This window comes from Phascolarctos cinereus, unplaced genomic scaffold (genome assembly GCF_003287225.1).
Source record: "Phascolarctos cinereus isolate Bilbo 61053 unplaced genomic scaffold, phaCin_HiC Scaffold_1;HRSCAF=81, whole genome shotgun sequence".
NCBI classification, from domain to species: Eukaryota; Metazoa; Chordata; class Mammalia; order Diprotodontia; family Phascolarctidae; genus Phascolarctos; species Phascolarctos cinereus.
Window position 1 is genome coordinate 294,442,543 of NW_027555514.1, and position 21,046 is coordinate 294,463,588.

At 52.6% G+C, this 21,046-nt stretch overlaps 1 protein-coding gene across 2 annotated transcripts in view; it reads right to left on the reverse strand.

Annotated features, from left to right (window-relative positions):
* Positions 1-2,061: 2,061 nt before the first annotated feature.
* The window catches only part of FBLN1 (fibulin 1), a 71,964-nt gene continuing 52,979 nt past the window's right edge, over positions 2,062-21,046 (reverse strand). The window contains exons 15-17 of one of the 2 annotated variants that reach the window (XM_020977412.2): positions 11,139-11,281; positions 9,544-9,675; positions 2,062-2,839 (exon numbers count right to left, since the gene is read on the reverse strand). In XM_020977412.2, the coding sequence (XP_020833071.1) occupies positions 2,700-2,839; positions 9,544-9,675; positions 11,139-11,281 (415 nt within the window). In that variant the 3' untranslated portion in view covers positions 2,062-2,699. Of the gene's footprint in view, positions 2,840-9,543; positions 9,676-11,138; positions 11,282-17,330; positions 18,631-21,046 lie in introns of those variants that run through there. The other variant, XM_020977413.2, reaches the window with a different exon arrangement.

A 21,046-nucleotide genomic window follows, 5' to 3' on the forward strand; every position in this document is an offset into this window, starting at 1 on the left:
AGTTATGGCACAGGGGGGAAGGGAGGGGAAAGGGGGGGCAAGCTCTTGAACCTCACGCAGTCCCAGTTTCCTCATTTGCACAATATTCTCTCCCTCCTTGGCCTGCGAGAGGAACAGGGTATACTTGAAGCGGGCATTGTCCTTATCCCCGACTTCATACTCAGCCGGTATTAATTATCGCTGGTTTGGTTCCGTCTTCAGTGACCACCCAGGCCCCACCTTCACCTGACCCATGGACCCACAACTGCCCCTGTTCGGCTCTAGCTGAACAGACTTCGGGGCTCTGGTGAAATGGGGCTGCTTGGGCCAGCCCTCAAAGGCCAGGGCTATGCCTCATCCAGGAGCAGCTGGGTCTCCCCTCCCCTTAATGAGCTTGGGAGAGCTCCCATCCCCTCAGGGAGAGCAGGGCCGTCTTGAGCCTTTGCAGCCCTCAGGGGCTCGAGTCAACTTTGTAATTCAAGGTGTGAAAATGATACAGTAATTAAGACAAAGTCAGTTGAGTGGGTGGGAGAATTCCTTACAGGGTGACTTCTAGCTGCTGCAGTCAGCCACAGTCAGAAAGCTTCTATTCAGCCTCACTGGGCAGCCCCCACCTGGGTCTAGCATCTGGTGCCCCCTAAATTTCCACGTCCTGGGCCAAAGCCCGGGAGGCTTGGCCCTAGGTATGGCTACGTGGACCAGAGATGGCTTCTTTCCCACTTCACCCCGGTGCTTGCAGGAATAGTCCAGCAGAAAGGGTTCTGAATTTGAAGTCAGAAGCCCTGTGTTCAAAGTCTGCTACCCACTAGCTCTGTGACCTGGAAGTTGCTCAGCCTCTCTGGGCCTCAGTTGCTTCATCTCTAAAATGGGGAGAATAGTACCTGCCCTAGTTACCTCACAGGGCTATTGTGAAGATTGAGCTTTTAAGCAAAGTGCTACAGAAATGTGTGCAGTTGTGAGTGCCCATAACAATTGTACTTCCCACTCAAAGCCTGGGCTATATCAGACCCCTCTCCAAGCCACGCAACGTGATGTCCATTCCTCCTTAAAAAATCCAGCCTCCTAATAGGAATGCATGTGTATAGCCTATCTCAGATTGTGCACCGTCTTGGGGAGGGAAGTGGGGAGGGAGAGGGAGAAAAATTTATAACTCAAAAGCTTATGGAAGTGATTGTTGATAAATCAAGATAAATTAATTTTAGAAAAACCAGCCTTCACACCTTTGCACTTCCAGGGGCCAGCTCCCTTCTAAACCTGACCCAGAACTCCTACAATCTCTGAGCTGTGTGCGTCCTCGGGGGGCCTGAAGAACCCTCTTCACAATCCCTCTGCCTCTAACAGGAGGTCTTCCACGTTCTGTTCTCAGACCTCCTGGGGCCCATGCTCGTGACCTCCTCCTCCAGCCCTTTCCAGTATGGAAAGGCTCCAAATGTCTTCTATCTGCTGAGCTTAGATCCGGGAACCTCTCTGCTCATAACCTTCAATGGCCTCCTCTGTCACAGTTCAAATGAGACAACGGAGATGAGGCGCGTGGTCAACCAGAAGCTCACTTCTTCCTGACACCAGTGGGGTATCCCCCAGGTCCCCCCTGGCTCCCACCTCCTGCCCTTCAGACCCTGCACATCCCGGCCCGTCGCCCACCCGTATCTCATCCCGTGCCATCTCCCACATCCAGGATCTCTGCCTTCCCCCTCTCTATGAACTCTGACCCTCAAGACCTAGCTGAGGGCTGCTTCCTCCATGAAGCCTCCCAGGACTGTCCCAGGGACCTGCCTGGACCTCTCCTTTCTGCTCTGCACTTTCCCTTATATTGTAGAGATTTCTGGCCATGGCCTGCGTGGCTGTGGGCTAATACTCACGGCCCTTCCAGGCTCCTCAGATTCCTCTGTGTGGGCCCCTTCTCCCTGGCCGTAAGTCCCAGTCACCCCATCCTTGGCTAAACCCACCCTCCATCCTAGAGTGCCCTGTAATGAGTTGCTCCACCTGAGTCCAGCTTCCCAGAGTACCCTCACGCTGCCATGACACAGTGGGAGCTGTGGCCCAGTCAGAGCCTCATAAGGACTTGTAGGATGCTGCTGAATATACAAGACAATTGTGGGGCTCTTTATTTCACATTTCTACCAAAAATGACAATGGGGGGAGGCAGAAAATACGTTCACTGCATTATTGTAGGAACATGGTTACATACCCAGGGACCCTACAGAGTAAGGATTGTGTCTCAACCCAGGATTTCTTTACAGTGCTCAACTGTCCCTTCTAATCACCCCAGGGTTCCATGGATCCAGCTGGCTGGGTTCTAGGCCTGGGGTTGGCATGGCGGGGCTCGGCTCTAGCTGACCAGCACATGCAGGCACTGGCTGTGTTTTTTGGGTTGGGATGTGCGCGTGCATGTGGCTAGAAAGAATGGAAAGGTCCTCTTCATCTATGCCAAGCTCCCCTTCTCCCCACCTTGGCCTAGACCAGCAGTGGCCAAGGCCGACATGGGGCCATCCCTTCCGAAGACGTGATGCAGGAGAGGCCACTGTTGGGCTTGGGGCCGGGGAGGGCAAGAGCCCGCTTTGCACCAGGTGGGCTTTTCTTGCCCCATCCTACCCCCATTCAGCACAGCTCTGGGCTGATCATGCTTAGGACAGAAATGAGCAAAAGGAAGAAAGTGTTGGGCCTTATACACAGAGGCAGGGCCTGATCCCTGGCAGCAAAGCTGGCTGAGGAGCCGACTCTCAGAACCAGTATTCAGAGACAAAGATGTGGACGTTGACCACGTTGCGATGGGAGACCACCCCACCCACCACGTAGTTCATCTCCAGCTTGAGTGTGACGTAGAAGGGGCCTACGATGGGACGGACCTGGCGCACCACGCCTGCCATGAGAGAAGGACAGCTGGGTCAGTGGAGGCCACACAAGGACACCTGCCCTTCCCCCACCCCCATGCCCCAATGCCCAAGCACTGGGCAGGATGCTGAGCATGAAAGGACAGAGCAGAAAGTCATTCCTGTCCTTCCGGCTTTGCTGCCTCCACGGGGCAGGAGTGTTCTTTTACTATCCTAATTGACCAGAGGATTCCAGAGGCAGCAGGCCTCAAAGCCAGAAGGAACTGTATTCAAATCCTGCCCCTGATGCCTCCCAGCCAAGGGGATGTACACTGCAGAGGGCACTGACCCCCCTGCTGCGTTGAAGGGACTTCCTTCCTCTGGAAGTTGCCTTTGCTGAAGAAATCGATCCCAGGTTATGTCTTGCCCTGGGTTTGGAGGTTGGATTAATTCATTCAGGACATTGGGACCATGGGGGCCATGAAGGGGGCTGGGAGGATTCTGTTGAAAGTATCCTCCTGGACTTGGGCTCTAGGGTCTACCCCATCCCACACTGTGATGGGCGCCCCAGCCCGGGCCTTCCAAAGCATCTGCTGAAAGTGCTCACTGGGGGAGCGTTCCATGCTGGGAGCTCGCTGCCCTGGCCCTCGAGTGGGCCTGCTGGGTAAGTCAGCCCCGAGATCGATGGCCTTTCCCCGAGTGTCCTCAGCCCCTCAGGTGGGTCCACATAGTCCCCAAGACACTATCAAAGGCCACCGAACCAGGTAATGGTGGAGTGGAGGCCTGCCTGGGCTGGGGGGCCCAGAGCCCTTCCCCTGGGAAGGACCTTTGGTCTAGAAAGCTGGGGGTGCCTCCTCCGGGCCATCAGCAAACTGGCTTCTTCTGGTGATCGGGCTGTGGGTCTGGGCAGGTGGAGCTTCTGGGGGGCTGGCTTCATGAGAAGTGGGAAGAATTATGGGTATGGAGTCAGAGGGCCCGGCTTCAAATCCTGGCTCTGCCTGTGGTCACCTGTGTGACCTTGGGCTCTCCCTAGCCCTCTCTGGGCCTCGGGTTCTGTCCAGTGAAGGGCATGGCTCTGAGGTCCGTTCCAGCATTCAGTCTGGGACCCTGTGGTTGTCTGAACCCACAGTTCATGATCTCCAAAGCTGTTTCCCAATAAATGTCTCCATTTTTACGAGGGAGGCCACTGAAGCCCCCAGAAGCTGAGGGACTGGCCCAAAGCCCCCTCTGGGGTCAGATGTGCACACCTCCACAGTCTGCCAGCTCCATCTTAAGGGAAGAAGAGATGCATTCCCTGGCCTGGCTGCGGGTCAGGAGCAGCCTCCTTCTAGTCCCAGAACCCTGGATTCTCAGAGCAGGAAGGACAGACCCTCAAGGGTAGCTGGTCCCAGCCTTCCTGAGGCATGGAAGTCCCTCCCTCAACACCAGACCTGAGAGGATGTCAATTATTCAGACTCTGCTTCCATGACAGGGAGCTCATTACCTTCCGAGAAAGCTGCTTCCATGGGGGGCCATCTGCCTTCCTAGAACCTCCCCCCAATGTCACTTCTTCTGCCTCTGACCGCAAGCAGAAGGAGGCTGACCCCTCATCCACGTGGCCACCTGGGGAGGGGGGCGGGCAGTGACCACACCAGCCCTGACCTCTTCTCCAGGGAGACCGCTCCTTTCCCAGGGCATGGCCTCTCTTGCCTGGCTTGTCCTCTTCTCTGGCAGGGCTCCAGGCTGCCCAAGTTCTCCCTTAAACAGCCCACCAGATGCAGGCTGCCCAGAACTGCAGGGCCTGCCTGCTCCTAGGAGACCCCCTCACCTGACCCAGGAGAATACAGAAGGGGCGCAGGCTGGGGGGAGCCCATCTCCCACTGCGGGTCCAGCACCCCTTCAGCTCAGCTCAGCTCCTCTCCCTCTGTGACATTGACCCTCCCAGGAGCCGACTTGGCAGCGGGCCATGGAGAGCTCGCTCCCCCGGTGACTGGTCGGACAAAGCTCTTGCCTAATCTAGAGGATTTGGCGTGAAAGCCTCCCCAAGCTGATCCATCACCACCGGGAGGACGGCTTGGCAGCTGTTTGCAGGGGGAATTTCTGAATCAGGAAGTGAGCACCCACTTAACGGAGCCTAATCCTAGGCCAAGCCTTCGGAGTAAGCCCAGGGGAAAGGGCCAGGACAGCCTCTTTGACCCCTTCCAGGGTCCTGATTTTCCAAAGCTGGGCTTGTCGTGAGATTGGGCGCAGGGCAGATGGATTGTGCCCGCAGCCTGCTGTAAGGGGAGTCCTAGCGGAGCCCCACGGCCCTTCTTCCCCTGTAAGCCTGGACCACCAGCTTCCGTGGACCTCTCAGGAGGCCCACGCTTCCTTCATGTCCTCTGGAGGGGCCCTAACCACAGAAGCCTTGGGGCTCCAGGTCCAGGCTCCAGGAGCGTGGCCCTGCCCACCTTGCAATGGGGAGCCCTCCTCAGTGTCCCCAGTACACAGGGAGGTTTTATGGCCTAGGGCTGGGGGCTGGCCCTAAATCCCCGATTTCCCTCCATTCTCTCTCTCTCCAGATGGAGCCCCATTGCTGCCTCCTTAACTTCCACAGCAGCTGTGGGCTGTACCCCCAGGGGAACAAATTCCCCCTTTTGCACATCACTCAGTGTCTCATCCTCCCAGGGATTCTCAGGATCGTGTGACCCAAGAGGATCTAGCTCATGAAGGGGCTGGGCCGAGGCCCCATCAGCACGAAACAGCAGAATTTGGATTTGAACCTGTACCCTTAGACTCCCAAACCAGGATCCTCCCTCCTGCAAAATGCTGGTTGGAAGGAACCGTCCAGGTCCTCTGGCCCAACTCTGGCCCCAAAGAGGAATTATCTGGACAGCCTGGCTGGTGGTGAGGGGCCTCTGCTTGGGCTCAAGGGCTTTAGCTATCTCCTCTGCAAAACTGGGGGGACTTGTTCCAGCCCCAGAGCCGCAGGGTACCAGAGCAGGAAGGGCCCCTGGCTGGTGGCCTCAGAGGCCTCTCCAGCTCTAAGTCTGGTCCCATGATCTGTGCTGGCTGGCCTCTGGGAATGGAAAGCTCCCCTGCCTAGGAAGACATCCCCAAAGTCTGGATGCTGAGGGTGAGAAGCAGGGAGTCCAAGGAGCTGGCCTGAATCCTGGCCCTGCTGCCTCTCTCTGGGCCTGACTTCTCCCTTGGCTGGTAAAACTAGCTCTTGGAGGGTGATTTAAGCTGCAAATCTCGAGATCCAATTTGTGATAAGGTCCCCCAATCTGCCTTCTTATAAGGGCTCCTCCTTTGAAGTCCCCATGGAGTTCTGCCCTCGAGGCCAGTCCAAACACAAGGCAACCAGGATTCCCAGAGGACAGAGTCTTCTAGGTGTAGGGAACAGCCTAGGCAAAGGTCCTGAGGCCGGAGATGGCGACTTGTGCCTAGGGAAGTTCCTGGGGTTTGACTCCTCTGTGTCAGGTGGTGTTTACCTGCCAGAGGTGAGGCCCTCTGTGGGTGGGCCTCCCCAGAGCTGCTCCTGAGGAAATGGTCAGATCTCGGGCTTAGTGGCCATTGCTGAGGGCTGAGGGGCCGTACAGGGAGGGGCACCTGCCCTCCCGAGGACAGAGCAGGGAGAGCGGCCCAGCTGCTGGCAAACAGACAGCACTAATGGCTGCAATTTAGCCAAATTGTTTGAAGGCTGGGGGCAGGGAAGTCATTGGTGCTGGGAAAGTGCTGTAACTAGAACTTTCAGAAATGAAAAGAAACGTGGGTCCCACTCTGCACTCTTTATCACCTTAGGATGAGCCTGGGGTCTGAGAGTGAGGTGCGCATGCGCACATGTGCACACACACACACACACACACACACATGCATGCACACACATGCATGTGACGTGTTCTTACTTCTTTGGAATGTGGTACTTTCTGAGGGAGGGAGGAGCAGGGCAGCCTCAGGATTGTGTTTGGGGAGCTTGCCTCTGTACACAAATCTCTCACTTCCGTGCCTTTGGTCAAGCTTTTTCCGGGCCTCCAACACCGGGCCTCCTCACCTCCTCTTGTAGGAATCCCTAGCTGCCTTCCACAGAGAGCTCCTGGGCGCCAATCACCCAGCAGTCTTTGGCTCCCGGGGCTGGTGAGCAGGGACTCACCGCATGATGGTGAGAAAGGATTCCCGCTCCAGGCAGACACCAGACTTATCCCGGCCAGCTCAGCGATCCTTGGTAAGCTCCTCGTGGGAGTCATGTCAAGGAAAGGAGGTCACTTCAAGGCAGTTCTGGGTGCCCCCCATGGGAGAGGCATTCTCACGAGGTAGCACCATGTGAAGGGATGGGGCCACGAGGGTGACCGAAGCAGCCATCCATGCTGGTCAGCTCACGCCTGAGCACTTCAGGGCTGTAGAAGGGCTGAGGGTCCCAAGGAGTGTAGTGACCAGCCTGGGGGAGAGCCCCTAGCCCAGGAGGAGCAGCCAGAGTGGCAAACATGGGAGCTGGATCATGACCAAGATTGCCAAGGGGAGGCCGCTGGAGGCCCGCCAGAAAAAGCCAGCCCAAACTTTAGGCTGTGTCCCCAGGTGGAAGGGTGACTCAGAAGTGGCTAGCTCCCTCTGCCCAGGGCTGCTGCTCAGTTCCAGTGGAGATGCGGAATTAACCGGGTCTGCTGTGGACCAGCGGGCCTGTGGGGTTCCTTCCAGCTCTGGGGTTCTAGGGCACGTTGGCTTGGATTTACATCATGGCCCTGTCACTCAAGACCTGTGTGACCTTGGCCTTAGCCAGGCCTCATGGATAATGAGGGGTTTGGACCAGGGGACTTCCAGGGTGCCCCCCAGCTCTAGATCTTATGACCATGATGACTGTCGCCAGTGTGGTCCCAATTTGGGGGGGGTGCTGGAGGGAGCTGCTGACCCTGTAAAGGCCAGTCCAGCCTTGGCTCTGTGCCCCTCCGACAAATGGGTCTGAAGGAGGGTGCTGCTGGTCACTGTGGCCTCCACGTTATAACGGCCCCCTTTCTCTGACATTCCCTCTCTCCCCCTAGAACCTGAGCCATTGAGAAATTCTGCCCAAGAGTGAGAATGATAGCCTGATAACATTAGGGCCACAGGCTTGACGCTGTGCCCAGGCTGGGGCCAAGATGGCGGCCAGCAGAGCATCCAGCTGCCACAGAAGGCTCAGAACTTGGAAGGATCAGACCTGGGGGTTAGACCCCGTCCTGTAACTAACTCATTCCCTGCTGGCTCTGTGGGTCTCACTTTCCTCAGCTGAAAAATGGGGGTTTGGGAGTAAATTACTTCTAAGGTCCCTTCTGGATCTGCTGTTCCATGGTCTGTGTTCTAAGGTCACAAGAGAAAAGGATCATGCATGTGCAGCTTGCAGGGAAGTTAAAGGTCATTACTCCACACCAAGCCTTTTGCAGAAAGTCTGAAGTCTGATGGGGGATGTCTAGGCCAAGGAGACAGAGGTAGTCAATGGAGACCCACGGTCCAGACCAAGCTCCTCTGAATCCAAGACTATGCTCTGACATCCCCTGTTCTCAGGCCCCTCCCAGCTCTGACATCCACTGTTCTGAGCTTCCTCTGCAACGATACTCATTTAAAAAAAAATCTTGGAGACATTCAGAGCTGGGAGGCAGCTCAGTCCTGTTCTAAGGCCCCTCCCAGCCCTGACATCCCCTGTTCTCAGGCCCCTCCCAGCCCTGACATCCACTGTTCTGAGGTCCCTTCCAGCTCTGACATCCCCTGTTCTCAGGCCCCTCCCAGCTCTGACATCCACTGCTCTGAGCTCCCTCCCACCTTTGACATTCTCTATTCTAAGCTCCCTCCCAGCTCTGAATGTCTCCAAGATTTTTTTTTAATGAGTATCATCACAGAGAACTCTGCGCTGGAAATTCATTCCTAATGTTAATTAACCATTCTTAATTCTTTTTCCATGACCTAATATTGGCATGGGGAGAGGCATACATCAGTCGAACCTTGGTGTTGTGCCTGTAACAAGGGGACCCACTTGCAAACTTGTCAAGTTGCTGCAAATGAACCTTTGGCCAAGGCTGGAGACTCATTTCCTTCCATCCCCAAAGCCAAGTTGGCAACAGCCGGTTTTACAGACAGGGGATTGAAGCCTTTTCCAGTGAAGGGCCAATGGCCCCAATGCCACCGTGTGGACAGGAAGGTTGAGATTTAGCGGTCCAACACTGTCCCCTCGTGGCCATGTTACAAAACTCCACCAGAGGGCTGATGACAGAATTCTGCAATGTCTCGCGGTGGGGAACCCTGATACTCTCTGCTCTAAGACCCCTCTAGCTCTGACCTTCCCTGTTCTCAGGCCCCTCCTAGCTCTGGCATCCCCTGTTCTGTCCTTCCGTGTTCTATGTTCTAAAGTCCCTTTAGGTTTTAACAGTTTATGTTCAGAACCCTCCCTGCTTCGAGCTCTGCACTAGGAAATCATCAGGACAGTTTCTTCTCTTGTGAGGACAGACTTTCTATCAATTCTACAAGTGTTTCCCAAACATTTCTACTCCTTTTAATGCAACCTCCTTGGAACTAGGGGATGGAAGGAGATGGGGTTCCTGCACCCACAGAGCTGAGAGTCCAGTAGAAATATCAGGGCAGAAGCACCAACTTGTATAACAAGAAGCCATTTCAGTAAGAGGTCGAAGCTGTTGAGACTTGAATCAGACCTTGAAGGGCAGGTTGCTGTGACCAGGCTCCTGGAGGAGCCTGCCCAACCTGCCTGGCAGCTTGGCATGGTCAGGAGTTGACAGAGCCGGACAGATCTTGGGGACCTAGAAAACGTACTCACCCACAGTCATGCCATCCAGATACCGCTTAATAATGTCAAAGGAGTCCCTGAGGTTCCCTTCTGTGATGTCAAATATGATGTCAGCATGGTTGGCTGGGTATGCGGGTGTGACAGCCCGAAGGAAGATGATTTCTGTGGGTGAGGACACATGTCAAGGGGAGGCGGGGACTTTAAGAAGAGGAGAAAGGAGGCAAGAGCAGAAGCTGATGGCAAGTACTTTGGGGAGAACTCACAGTGGATGGCCCTGATTTCCTCAGTAAAATAAGAGGCAAGGTCCTCATGAGAGAGAGAGGGCTCAGGGGGCTGTTGGGGTTTCAGGGCAGAGAAGAAAGTTTGAAATGGCTTCTTGGGGAAGTGAGATAAGGAACCAATTAGGGAGGACTATAAGCACTTCCTTGCTGCAGTGATGACCCAGGTGAGATTAGATATCACACCTCTGCAGAAAAGCTGGGCAGCCCGTGGTGGTAGGACTTCCTCAGCCACGTTCAGCAGCTCATGAGAAGAAGCAGAAGAGGCAGGTGGGGGCTGAGGCTGAGTGAGGGATGGGTGAGGAAGTTGAGGGCATAGGACATTGTGGAGTGAAGTGACCAGTACAGGGTCAAGATTGGGAAGGAATGGAGATGAAGTCCAAGCAGGGAGGAAGCCTGAGAGAGCACTGAGGCAGAGAACGAGGGATGGGAAGCTACAGTCGGAGGGAGGGACCACCTTTCCTTCATTCATGAACATTTATGCAGCACTTAGAACATGCTGAACAGTGTGCTCAGCATTGGGCTACAAATGCAAAAGCAAAGGCAGTCCCTGCCCTCCAGCAGCATGCATTCTGAAAGGGGAGACAGCCCCAAAAGGGAACGGTGGCCATAGAGGGGCTTTAGGGTCTAGAAAGTAGCAGAGATGGCAAGTAAACCATAGGGAAACACATGGGGACACACCCCTTCCAGGACTCTGATTATGATGCCAGCAAGGGAAAGAGAGTGTGGGGGTTGGAGAAGGCTGGCACATACACTTCCCAGGTGAGGCAGCTGACCAGGGTGGCCAAAGAGTCAAATGAATATGGATGTGGCTGGTGTAATAGAGGTAGCCGTGGGAAGCACTCACTCCCTGATAAGGGCAGGCGGAGGAATGGAGGGGCTGGGCTGGGTTGGGCTGGGGTCAGGAGAGAGATCCAGCCCTAAAAGATTGACCATGGAATGAAAACTTGTGGGTAATGGATGTTGAGATCCAGGGTGTGACCATCCCTGAGGGTGGCTGAGGTGGAGTGGGGGACATCCTTGGACTCAGGGGAGGTCCAGGAGTGGGAGGGAATATCCACATGGATGCTCTGGTATAAGAGTGGGAGTTGTGGGGAAGAAGATAGTAAGCCAGGGAAGGAAGCCCTTGAACTGAGTGCCAAGGCACCCAGGTCTCCTGACATTCCTTTCCATGCTCTTTGGTACAGCAGGAAGAACCTGGGAGGAGGAATTAGGAGATCTGACCCCAGCGCCCCAGCCTTCACACTCCCCACCCCTGCCACCTCCATCAGAGTGTACTCTGCCCAGGAGCAACGCTGAATGGTCCTAGTGGTCCACGGCCCCCAAGGGCCCAATCCCATGATTTACCTTCAGGCCGAGTAAACTCTCGGAATGTGGGCAGGGAGATCACTGTGTGGGAGATAGTGTGGACAGGGTCCAGCACACAGGTGACATCATTGGGTCGACAAGACTTGATGCAACGGACAGTGTCTGTCTTCTCATGTCTTATCCTGGGAGAGATAATAGCAGAGAACGTGTCAGGTTGGGAGGACCAGCCAGGGGAGGGACAGGAGAGTGATGGCTCTTGGGGAAAGGGTCATTGAAGTCTAGGACTGAGCCTGGAGTCAGCAGACCTGAGTTCAAATTCTGATTCTGACAAATGGGCTGACAACTGAACAGGAAAAATGGGGCAGCTGGATGTACTTCAAGACATTAATGACTCCAAAATTCTCCCAGAATCAAACTTAGCCCATCTCTTTAATACCAGAGTCATACCAGCATTGTGGTGTGTCTGCAAATCGTGAAACACCCCAGTGGCCACTCAGAGGGCATCAGAGAGGGGCATGGTGGACATGAGCAGGCTGCGACATGAAGCAAATGGGTATCTATGAAGTGAAGGATGCCACCCAAAAAGCATACAATGAAGAGAGGATCCTGTGTCCCATGTCAATAGCAGGGTTACTGGTGGAAATCCCCTGTGTTCCGCTCTTGTCCTCATACCAGGAGACAGTGAGAAAGAGCCCCCAAGACAACCTCACTGAAGGGTATAGGTTGGAACCGGCCCTTGTGGATGGAGTGGAAACTGCATCCTCAGAGGGTACATCCACAACAGGGGTACCAGGGATCCAGCTGAGGTTCTAGAGAAAGGCACAATCTCAAACATTAAAACGATTGAGAACGTTGATCCAAGGGGGTGGAAAGGTCCCCAGGATGAAATTCCAAGATACCAACATGAGCGACGAGCGACCAGCAAGGCTAAGCAGGAAATCAATCAGTCTGCTGGAGTTTTGATTTGCTGTTGTCCATCCCAGGATCTCTAGGATCTGTCTTGAGGACAGTTTCTGAGACAACATGTCCTCCACACCATCCCTGTTGAGTGTTCATCGAGATTTCACTAAAAGATCTCCTGTGGTGGGGAGCTCATTACCACTTGAAACAGCCAATGGCAGTTTAGCCTAATTCTTGCTGTTAGGAAATTTTTCCTTGAGCCCAAATCTGTGCCCTCAGAATTTCTATCCCTGCTCCACGTTCTGCATCATTAGATGTCCCTTCAAATACTTGAACATGGTATATATCAGCCATACATCCCCAATTCCCTCAAGCAGTCCTGGTCCAGCCTCCCCTTCCAGGTGCACCTCCTCTGGATACAGTTCCATTTTCACTGACCCTGTTAAAGTGCAACACCCAGAACCAACCACAGTCCTCAGCCATTGACTGAGCCAGATGGTGGCATTGCCACCTCCCTTCTTGAACACTATGTGCTTGTCAGGAACTGTAGCTCCCTCCCTGTTTGGAGAACTCTAACACCATAATGTCTCTAAGCTACATCAAGCTTGTCCTGCGACATAATCCTGAGTTGTTTAAAATTATTTCTGCCTGATCTGCCCGGTTTTGGCCACTCTGTGGACTCCAGGTGCATGATTCTGGTTTTCCCTACAAAGCTTACCATCATCATACAGAACATGACCATCCTTGGGAGACTACCCCCAGAGTCTGTCAGGCTGATTCTGCTGGTCGGCAGAAGCTTGGCAAGCAGGGTGCCTTTTCTATCGGGTACTCCAGTGGAATCTCTGTCGACCAGGGGACTCCCAAGAGAAGCTCGGTTTCCTGCACGAAGCCAACCCCATAGACACGCTTGTGTCTGTATATCTCAATGGGAGCCAGGGAACATTATTGTTATTTCTCAGATCACAGAACTGTATGTGGCCAGACCAGATGGTCCATATCAGAATGTGTGATTACTGCCTAGTACCTGGCAAACAGTTGGTACTTAATCAAGTCGTCAATTGCTTGGTTGATAACCTGTCAGCTCTTCCATATAGAGTATCTACTGGGTGCAGGGGGTTGGGTTAGGGGGCTGGAGGGAGTGACAGGGGCTCTTTTGATTCTTTTGTTACTCCACGGGTGACACTCTCCCTCTGGTGTCCTTCCCACTTGCGGCATGAAACCATGCCATCTTGTCCATGTGTGCCCTACAGAACACCAGGGATGTCATTTCTTGAGTCTTCGGTATAACCGAGAGTCGTTAACAGAATGGAAGGTCCCTGAGGGCAGAGGCTGTCTCACTTTTATGTTTGCATCCTCAGCACCCACGTGCTGGGCACAGGGCACACACAGTCATGAGTGTTCGGCCCAGGGGACACAAGATCTATCCCCCCTCCCCTACTGCTGGTCCTGTCTCCAGAATTCTGACTGTCCATAGCATCGCCAGAGGAATTGCACTGCCATTTGTCATGTATAATAGTGAAACTAGCTTCAAGCCTCTCCATGTCCTGGCAGTGCCCCTCTGAGCAAGCTGTTCCAGTGCCGGAGGTAGCTCTCTGTTTGCCAAAGTGGGTGTTGACAGGCATTGGTAGACAGAGGTCCCCCTCCTGGGAGTTCTACTTACCCATGAAATCGCAGGTATGGACGTGACCAATAGAAAGGATCCTAGTAGCTAGAAGCGGGTCGTCTCCTATCACCAATCTATACTTTTGTAAAGTAAGTGTCAGGACATGAAGTGCCAGAAAATGAACTGGGCCAGACCCACGCCAATAAGGAGAACCGCGTACAGTGATGGAGGCTGGCTCCCAGACATGGTCCAGTCCTGGTGCAAACACCTGTACCCCTCAGCCTGGACCCGGGAGCATTCCTAATGGCCTACATGGCCACTCTCCCACCTTCAGGAGTCACCTCTCTCTGTATGGATGGAGGAAAGCAGCAGGGACAGTCACCAACAGCCCCATCTCTCCCACCTCACCATTAACTGAAACAAGTAGAGAAAAGCAGATTCCATTGGGCCAATCACCGATGAGGAAAAAGCAAACCGTGGCTCTCACGCGGATGGTCTCTGTTCTTGGGCCCCTCTCAGTTCCTGATTTTAAAATGCCCAATTTCTTCAAACTCTACTGAGGACGCATTTCTCTAAGTTCAGCCTGTCTCTCTGCATTGAAGCCCAGAACTTGAGGCCGAGACTAAACCGAATCCCGCATAAAAACCACAGCAGGGCAGAGGGGATTGATGTCTGCCCCTTCTTCATCACTGCTGCCGCCCAGGACAGCAAGAGCCATCTCATTCAGGGACTGGGGAGGTTGGCCTGGCCTGGATGATGTCAGTGAGGGGACCCTGGGGGGATCAGTTTCTCCACTCATGTATGTCCTTTTACAAACTCCGCTCCTGTAAGGACCTCCCAGACTACCATTAGCTGGCTATTGCGCCACACTGTGAGCACTCCCAGAGCAGGGGGTCATTCTACAGTTCCCTCTAGCCCTCATCTTGCCTATGTGACCAACCCACTATGATTGCTTTTTTAATGACAGGGCTTACTGGAAACAAAGTAAACGTGCATCATTTGGGAAATGGCTAAACAAATCGTGGTTTAGGGATGGAACAGAATACGACTGCGCCGTAAGAAGTGATGTGTGTGATGAATACAGAGAAGCCTAGGAAAATCGACATGAACTGATGCAGAGGGAAGCCAGCAGAACCAAGGAAACTAAAGAACTACCACCACAAAACAGCCAGAGCTGAAGGTGGTGGAGTTATAATGAGAGATAAGGAACTCTCACCCCGGGCACCACATGCGCGCCTGGTTGGTGACTGCCCCTCCCAAACACTGTTTCTAGAAAGCACCGACCACCCCTGGCTCCTCTGCTCCAATGGCCTCCTCCAAAGCCTCCTTGCCAATCACCTCTCTGCCAATGCTGTCCTTACCCTTTCTTCCCCTTCCCACTACGGTTCTGGAACCAAGAACTAGGAAATTAACTCTGCCATTGTTCCTGGACAGGAAGTATTCATCCGTTACCCTTTGGTCCCCTCATCATTTCAGTCATTTTCCAGACTAAAGTGCCTCTCTTTGGTCACCATTCCCCATGTGTGGTTGCTCCCCACCCCTACCTCCCTCCAAACTAGAATGTAAGCTCCTTCATTAATGTCTTTGTTGTGGGAAGATGGGGAGGGGCTGTTCTATACCTGCTCCGCTTTCTCCTTCTCACTTCATTCCTCCCCTTTCCAACCAAGCCAAAGAGAAGTGAAAGTGAAACCCCCATCCCTCTCCTGGGTTAATTGGGTCTCATTTTGTAATTGTTCTTCTAGGCTCTTTCCCTTTAATCAACCAATCCTTAATCCAGAGTCTGCCAGCCTCCTTCACCCCAAGAGAAAAAAAGTGCTGCGGCTGATAAGTCTGAAGAGCTGTAATTGTGCATCACTTAGAGAAATCACTTAGAAAAAATCTCTCTTCACCTAAGCCTATTTTCCTTTTCTCACTGAAGACACTTGACTTGAAGGTAGAGGTAGGGTGCAAGATGCTTTGGACAATGAGTCTTGAGAGCAAAACAGAAGAAGCGAAAGTCATTGTGTGAAAAATGACCTAAAATACTCCTTTGATAATTCTGACTTTAAGTATCCTTTGATATCAGTGATTGAAGAAATACATACATTCCTTATAAGAAATAAACGAAACTTTCTGTATTGTTAGACAACGCACGCACGCAAGCACACACATGAAAGATAGCTTATATGCTCCTTGAGGGCAAGCAGGCATTGTATTTGTATTTCTATCTCCATTGCCGAGCACAATTTTGGATTCATAATTGGTTTTTTCACTTGTCCATTCCACTTGGCCCCAAAAAAGAGTAATGAGAAGAACTGGGGAGGTGGTAGGGGTGGAGTCTGAACCACTATGGATAACATCAGACTTCCATTATATGTTGGCCAATTTTGCAAAACTTTCCCTTTCTCTTTTTAATTTTTTGTTATAAAGGATGACTCTCTGGGAGGGAGAGGAGATTGGTGGGGGGACAGATACACTGGGAAATGTAGGTAATGTAATGCAAAAGCTGGCAATAAAAATCATTTTTAGCAAAATGGCAGGATTACACATCAGACTCACTTGTAGCATATGTCCCACTGTGGCTTCTGGATTTTCCTCCCCCAACCCATTTCCTGGTTCTAGAAACAGGAGACATGAATCTCGCTAGATTCTCTCAGTAGGCAGAGATGCACATCAAGAAGATGAGAATTTCTTAACAGCAGGGATTTAAGTCTTAGCTACACTACAGTGTATGCAGAGTGCTTCAAGGCCCCTATTAATGGCAGCTGTCATCATCAATGTCATTATTAGCATTCCCCAAGCAGGATGCTTTACACACAGCCACAAATGTGGGATGAAGTCAAGTGAACTATCCCCATTATCTCCTGCCAAGAGCAGCCCTAGTGTGGGAATGTAGGATGTTGGAGAGGTTTATTCCCAGAGATGATGTCTGTGGAGTAACCACTGGCCCTGTACCTCTGTGTTCTCTCCAGCAGAGCCTCAGCTACTCTGACGAGCAAGTCAAGCCAATCTTTTCTTAAGCACTTACTGAGTGCCAGGCCCCATACAAGGCGGTGAGGACGCAGAGAAATGTGTGAAACAATCTGTATGAAACAACTCCTTCTACTGAGGAGAACATCTGAGTGGGCCAAGTGCCCAGCCTAGGGGGAGGTGGGATTAGCAACGTTTGTGCTGCCCTTGATTCACTTGGGGAAACAGGAGAAGTCAGCTAGTGGGCAAAGCACCTTTCATGCTGAGGGTAAAAGGGGGTCTCCAATTCAAACTATCTTTCTAAATGGGAAAGTGAAGAAATGAGAGCCCAGCCTGATCTGATCTTTGGGAGGAGCAGGAGGTTCATTGGCAGGAGCACAGAAGTCGGCACAGAGAATAAGCACAAAACCCCAAACTGTCCAAAGCACCCACCTTTACCTTTTCTCTTAAATGAATGATCCATCACACAAGCAGCAGATCGATTCCTAACAGCTAAGGAAAAGGAGGCTAATAATCAGTGCCTGCCCTCCATGAGTCAGAGGCAGCCAGGCAGCAGTGACAAGACTTGGAGTCAACATGACCTGAGTTCAAGTCCTGCCTGTGTGACCCTGAGCAAGTCACTTCGGTTCTGTGTGCCTCAGTTTCCTTATTTGTAAAATGAGGGGTTGGCCCAGATGAGTCCCTTCCAACTCCAGAGTGAGTCTCCCATTATCTCTCTAGACCTGTTTCCTCACATGGAACATGAGAGTGAAATGAGGCCATGGTCTCTGGAGCTATGCCCAGGGTTAAAATGCTGTGATTTTTATTAGAAAGAAAGATTCTGAGCTCAGAAAGAATTCACCAAGAAGCACTTCTAATCATTCTGTTAGTAAGCCCCTCCTTCCGACGCCTCTCTGCCCTCTGCCTCTGCTGTTCAATTGATCTCTAAGCCCTGTGGGGGCCTGGGCCCTGCACCCACTTCAATCACCCTGTGTGACATAATTACAATGTAACGTAATGTAGCTTCCTAAGGTTTACACGCGGTATCCCCTCGGCCCCTCAAACAAGCCTGGGAGGGCTGCTGGAATGATGCCCATTTTACAGATGAGGAAAGGCTCAAAAGGTTGGGGAAAGGACTCGTTCAGGATCACGAAGCAACGAAGCACCAGAGGCAGGATTTGACCTCGCTTTCCAGGGCTCCCCCCCAGCACTGAGATGAGGGCTCTGCTGGTGGGCGCATGCTCTGGGCTACCATAGGCAGCTAGAAAGGCTCGGCCTGATCACGGGTCCGACCCGGCTGGATCGCGAAGCTCTCGGCCCTCGCCTGGCTTCGCCGGCGCCTGCGGGCGGCCAGGTCATGTCCCCAAGGCCGCCCCTCAGGCCCGCACCACTGAAGTGCCATCCCATCCAAGGAGGCAAGGACAGAAAATAGCGCGGAGACAGGCTAAGGCCGCGACTCCAGGCCCAACTCTGCTAACCGCTAGATGGCCTTTGGGGCAAGATGCCATTGAGACTCTGAGCTTCAGTTTCCTCATTTGTAAAATAGCAATAATACTTGGCCTGCCACCTCCCAGGGCAGGTGTTAAGAGGGTTCTGCAAACCTGGACCCTAATTCCTATTGGCGATTCGCATCCCAAGGGGCAGGATGGGGCCACACGGGGGACGGGGCTTGGGGGAGGATGGGCACTTTATTATCCGGGGGGCGGGAGGGGGAGGGGAAGGGGGAGGCGCCTGTGCCTGCCAGCTCAGCGCTCAGCAGTCACGAAGATGTGGAGCTTGGCCACGAAAGTGTTCACGGCGCCGTGACGCAACAGCTCCATCTGCACCGTAAGGAGCAGGTCCCGCGGCTCGGGGATCGGCCTTTGCACGGCCACCACGCCACTGTGTGCGGCCACTTTGTGGGTGGTGAAAAAGCCCTCCTCGTTCCCACTGGTGATGGTGAAGAAGACGCGGTCCCCAGGGACGGCGCTGGAGGGGCCCATGCGGAAAATCACAGCCGGCACTTGGATGGTGGTGGGGAAAGAGAGATGATAGTGCGTTATTCTCAAGGGCAGCCTCGGGCATTCCTGATTCTCATTACAAGGCAAGCGCTCGCAGCGACTGCAAGAAAAGGAAGAAGACAAAGAAATAGGAGGGTTAGCTCTGGAGGAGCAAGCGAGGCAGGCGGGGCAGGAGGGGGTGCTGGGGGGAGGGTGCGCAGGTTAGGGGGACGCGGCTCAGGGCAGCATCCCGAAGAGGCCCCTGGCAAAGGCAGAGGCCGAGAGCAGGCCTTGGGGCCAGGCCTCGGGCTGCCTAACCCAGCCTGGGTCAGGCCAAGCTTCCTGAATAATACCTGAGGGCTGGGCTAGATGCCATCTGAGGTCCCTTCCAGATATAGGACCTCCAACACTCTCACCGCCTGCTGAGGGCTCTTATGAGAGAGGGATGGCCCTTTAACCATCAAAACACCAAGTGGCCGCTGTTTCAGAAACGTAGAACAAGGAATGTCAGATCTGGGAGGGGCCTTAGAACAGATTATGTCAGAGCTGGGAGGGGCCTTAGAATAGAGAATGTCAGAGCTAGGAGGGGCCTTAGAACAGAGAATGTCAGAGCTGGGAGGGGCCTTAGAACAGAGAATGTCAGAGCTGGGAAGGGCCTTAGAACAAGGAATGTCAGATCTGGGAGGGGCCTTAAAACAGGGAATGTCAGACATGGAAGGGGCCTGAGAACAGGGAAGGTCAGATCTGAAAAGGGCCTTAGAATGGGGAATGGCAGAGCTGGGAGGAGTCTTAGAATTCATGGCTGTAACCACATCACACCTATCAGATTGGCCAACATGACAAAACAGGAAAATAATAAATGTTGGAGAAGATGTGGGAAAATTGGAACACTAATACATTGTGGGTGGAGTTGTAAACTGATCCAACCATTTTGGAGAACAATTTGGAACTATGCCCAAAGGCCTATAAAAACGTGCATACCCTTTAACCCAGTAATACCATCCCAGAGAGATCATACAAATGGGAAAAGGACTCACTTGTACAAAAATATTTATAGCAGCTCTTTTTTTGGTGGCCAAGAATTAGAAATTGAGGGGATGCGCATCAGTTGGGGAATGGCTGAACAAGCTGTGGAATATGAATGTAATGGAATACTATTGTGCTATAAGAAATGATGAACAGGCAGACTTCAGAAAAACCTGGAAAGACTTGTATGGACTGATGCTGAGTGAAGTGAGCAGAACCAGGAGAGCATTGTACATAGTAACAGCCACATTATGGGATGGCTGACTTTGATAGACTTGGCTCTTCACAGCAATACAAGGATCTAAGACATCTCCAAAGGCCTCATGATGGAAAATGCTCTCCACATCCAAAGAAAGAACTATGGACTTTGAATGCAGATTGAAGCAGACTATTTGCTACTTTTTTCTTCTGTTGTGTTTGTTTCTTCTTTCTGGTGGTCCTCCTATTGGTTCTAATTCTTCCTTACAACATCACTAATGTGAAAATAGGCTTAAGAGGAATACATACATATATATATATATGTATGTAAATTTAAAACTCAAGAGCTTATGGAAGTGATTGTTGAAAACTAAAAATAAATGAATAAAAAAAGTATTCATTGCTGTAATGGGAAGGACTCAAAAGGTCACCTATTGTGACTTCTCCCTTGGTTTACAGATCAGTAAGAGAGGAAAAGTGACACAACAAATAGCAGAGTCAGGATGAGACCCCAGCTGTCCTGATTGGGCCTCCCCCTCCCCCCTCCCACGGGGCCCATGCTGCATCTGAGGAGGATCCAGGAAGTCCAGAGAGCCCCACAGGGCAGGGGAGGGTAGGCAGCCCTTAGAGTCTGGCCTACTTTACAGAAGAGTTCTTTTAAAAGGTTCCAGTTCCCCGAGCAGTAGTGTACACCAGGGCGCAGAGGAAGAGAGCAGGAAGGCGACAGGTCCCACACTGTCGTAGAACATGGGATCCTGGAGGACCCTGGGGAGCACCTGCCCCCCACTGTAGGCCTCACTTAATAACCAGGGTCTGCTTCGGGCCACATCCTCTGGGTCTGGGAGCAAACCCTAGTTAGAGAAAGGGATGAGGTAAAATGGAAAGAAAAAAGAAAAAGGGGAAGGAGAGGGACTAGAGCCCCCACTCAGTAGCTATTGTGGGGTCCCCAGACCTGCTCACCTGCACCTTCAACATTGACCATTCATTCACTGAGCATTTATTAAGCACCTACTGTAGACAGGACTCTGTAGAGGCCACAGAATGAGAAGCCATTGACCCCTCCTGCCTTTGAGATGCTTACAATCCAGCAGGGAAGACGCAAACAAGAATTGTAATCAGGCCCAAGACACCTCATACATCACTACAACTGAAAGTTTGCAAGCCATTCCCCACAATAATCCTGTGAGGTGAGGAGGCCAGGGAGTACTGTAGCCTTTTTACAGATAAGGAAGCTGAGGTTCTCAGAGGGAAGGGACTTGTCCAAGAGGGAAAGGGAGGAAACAAGAAGGAAAGTGAGATTCAAATCCAGGTCT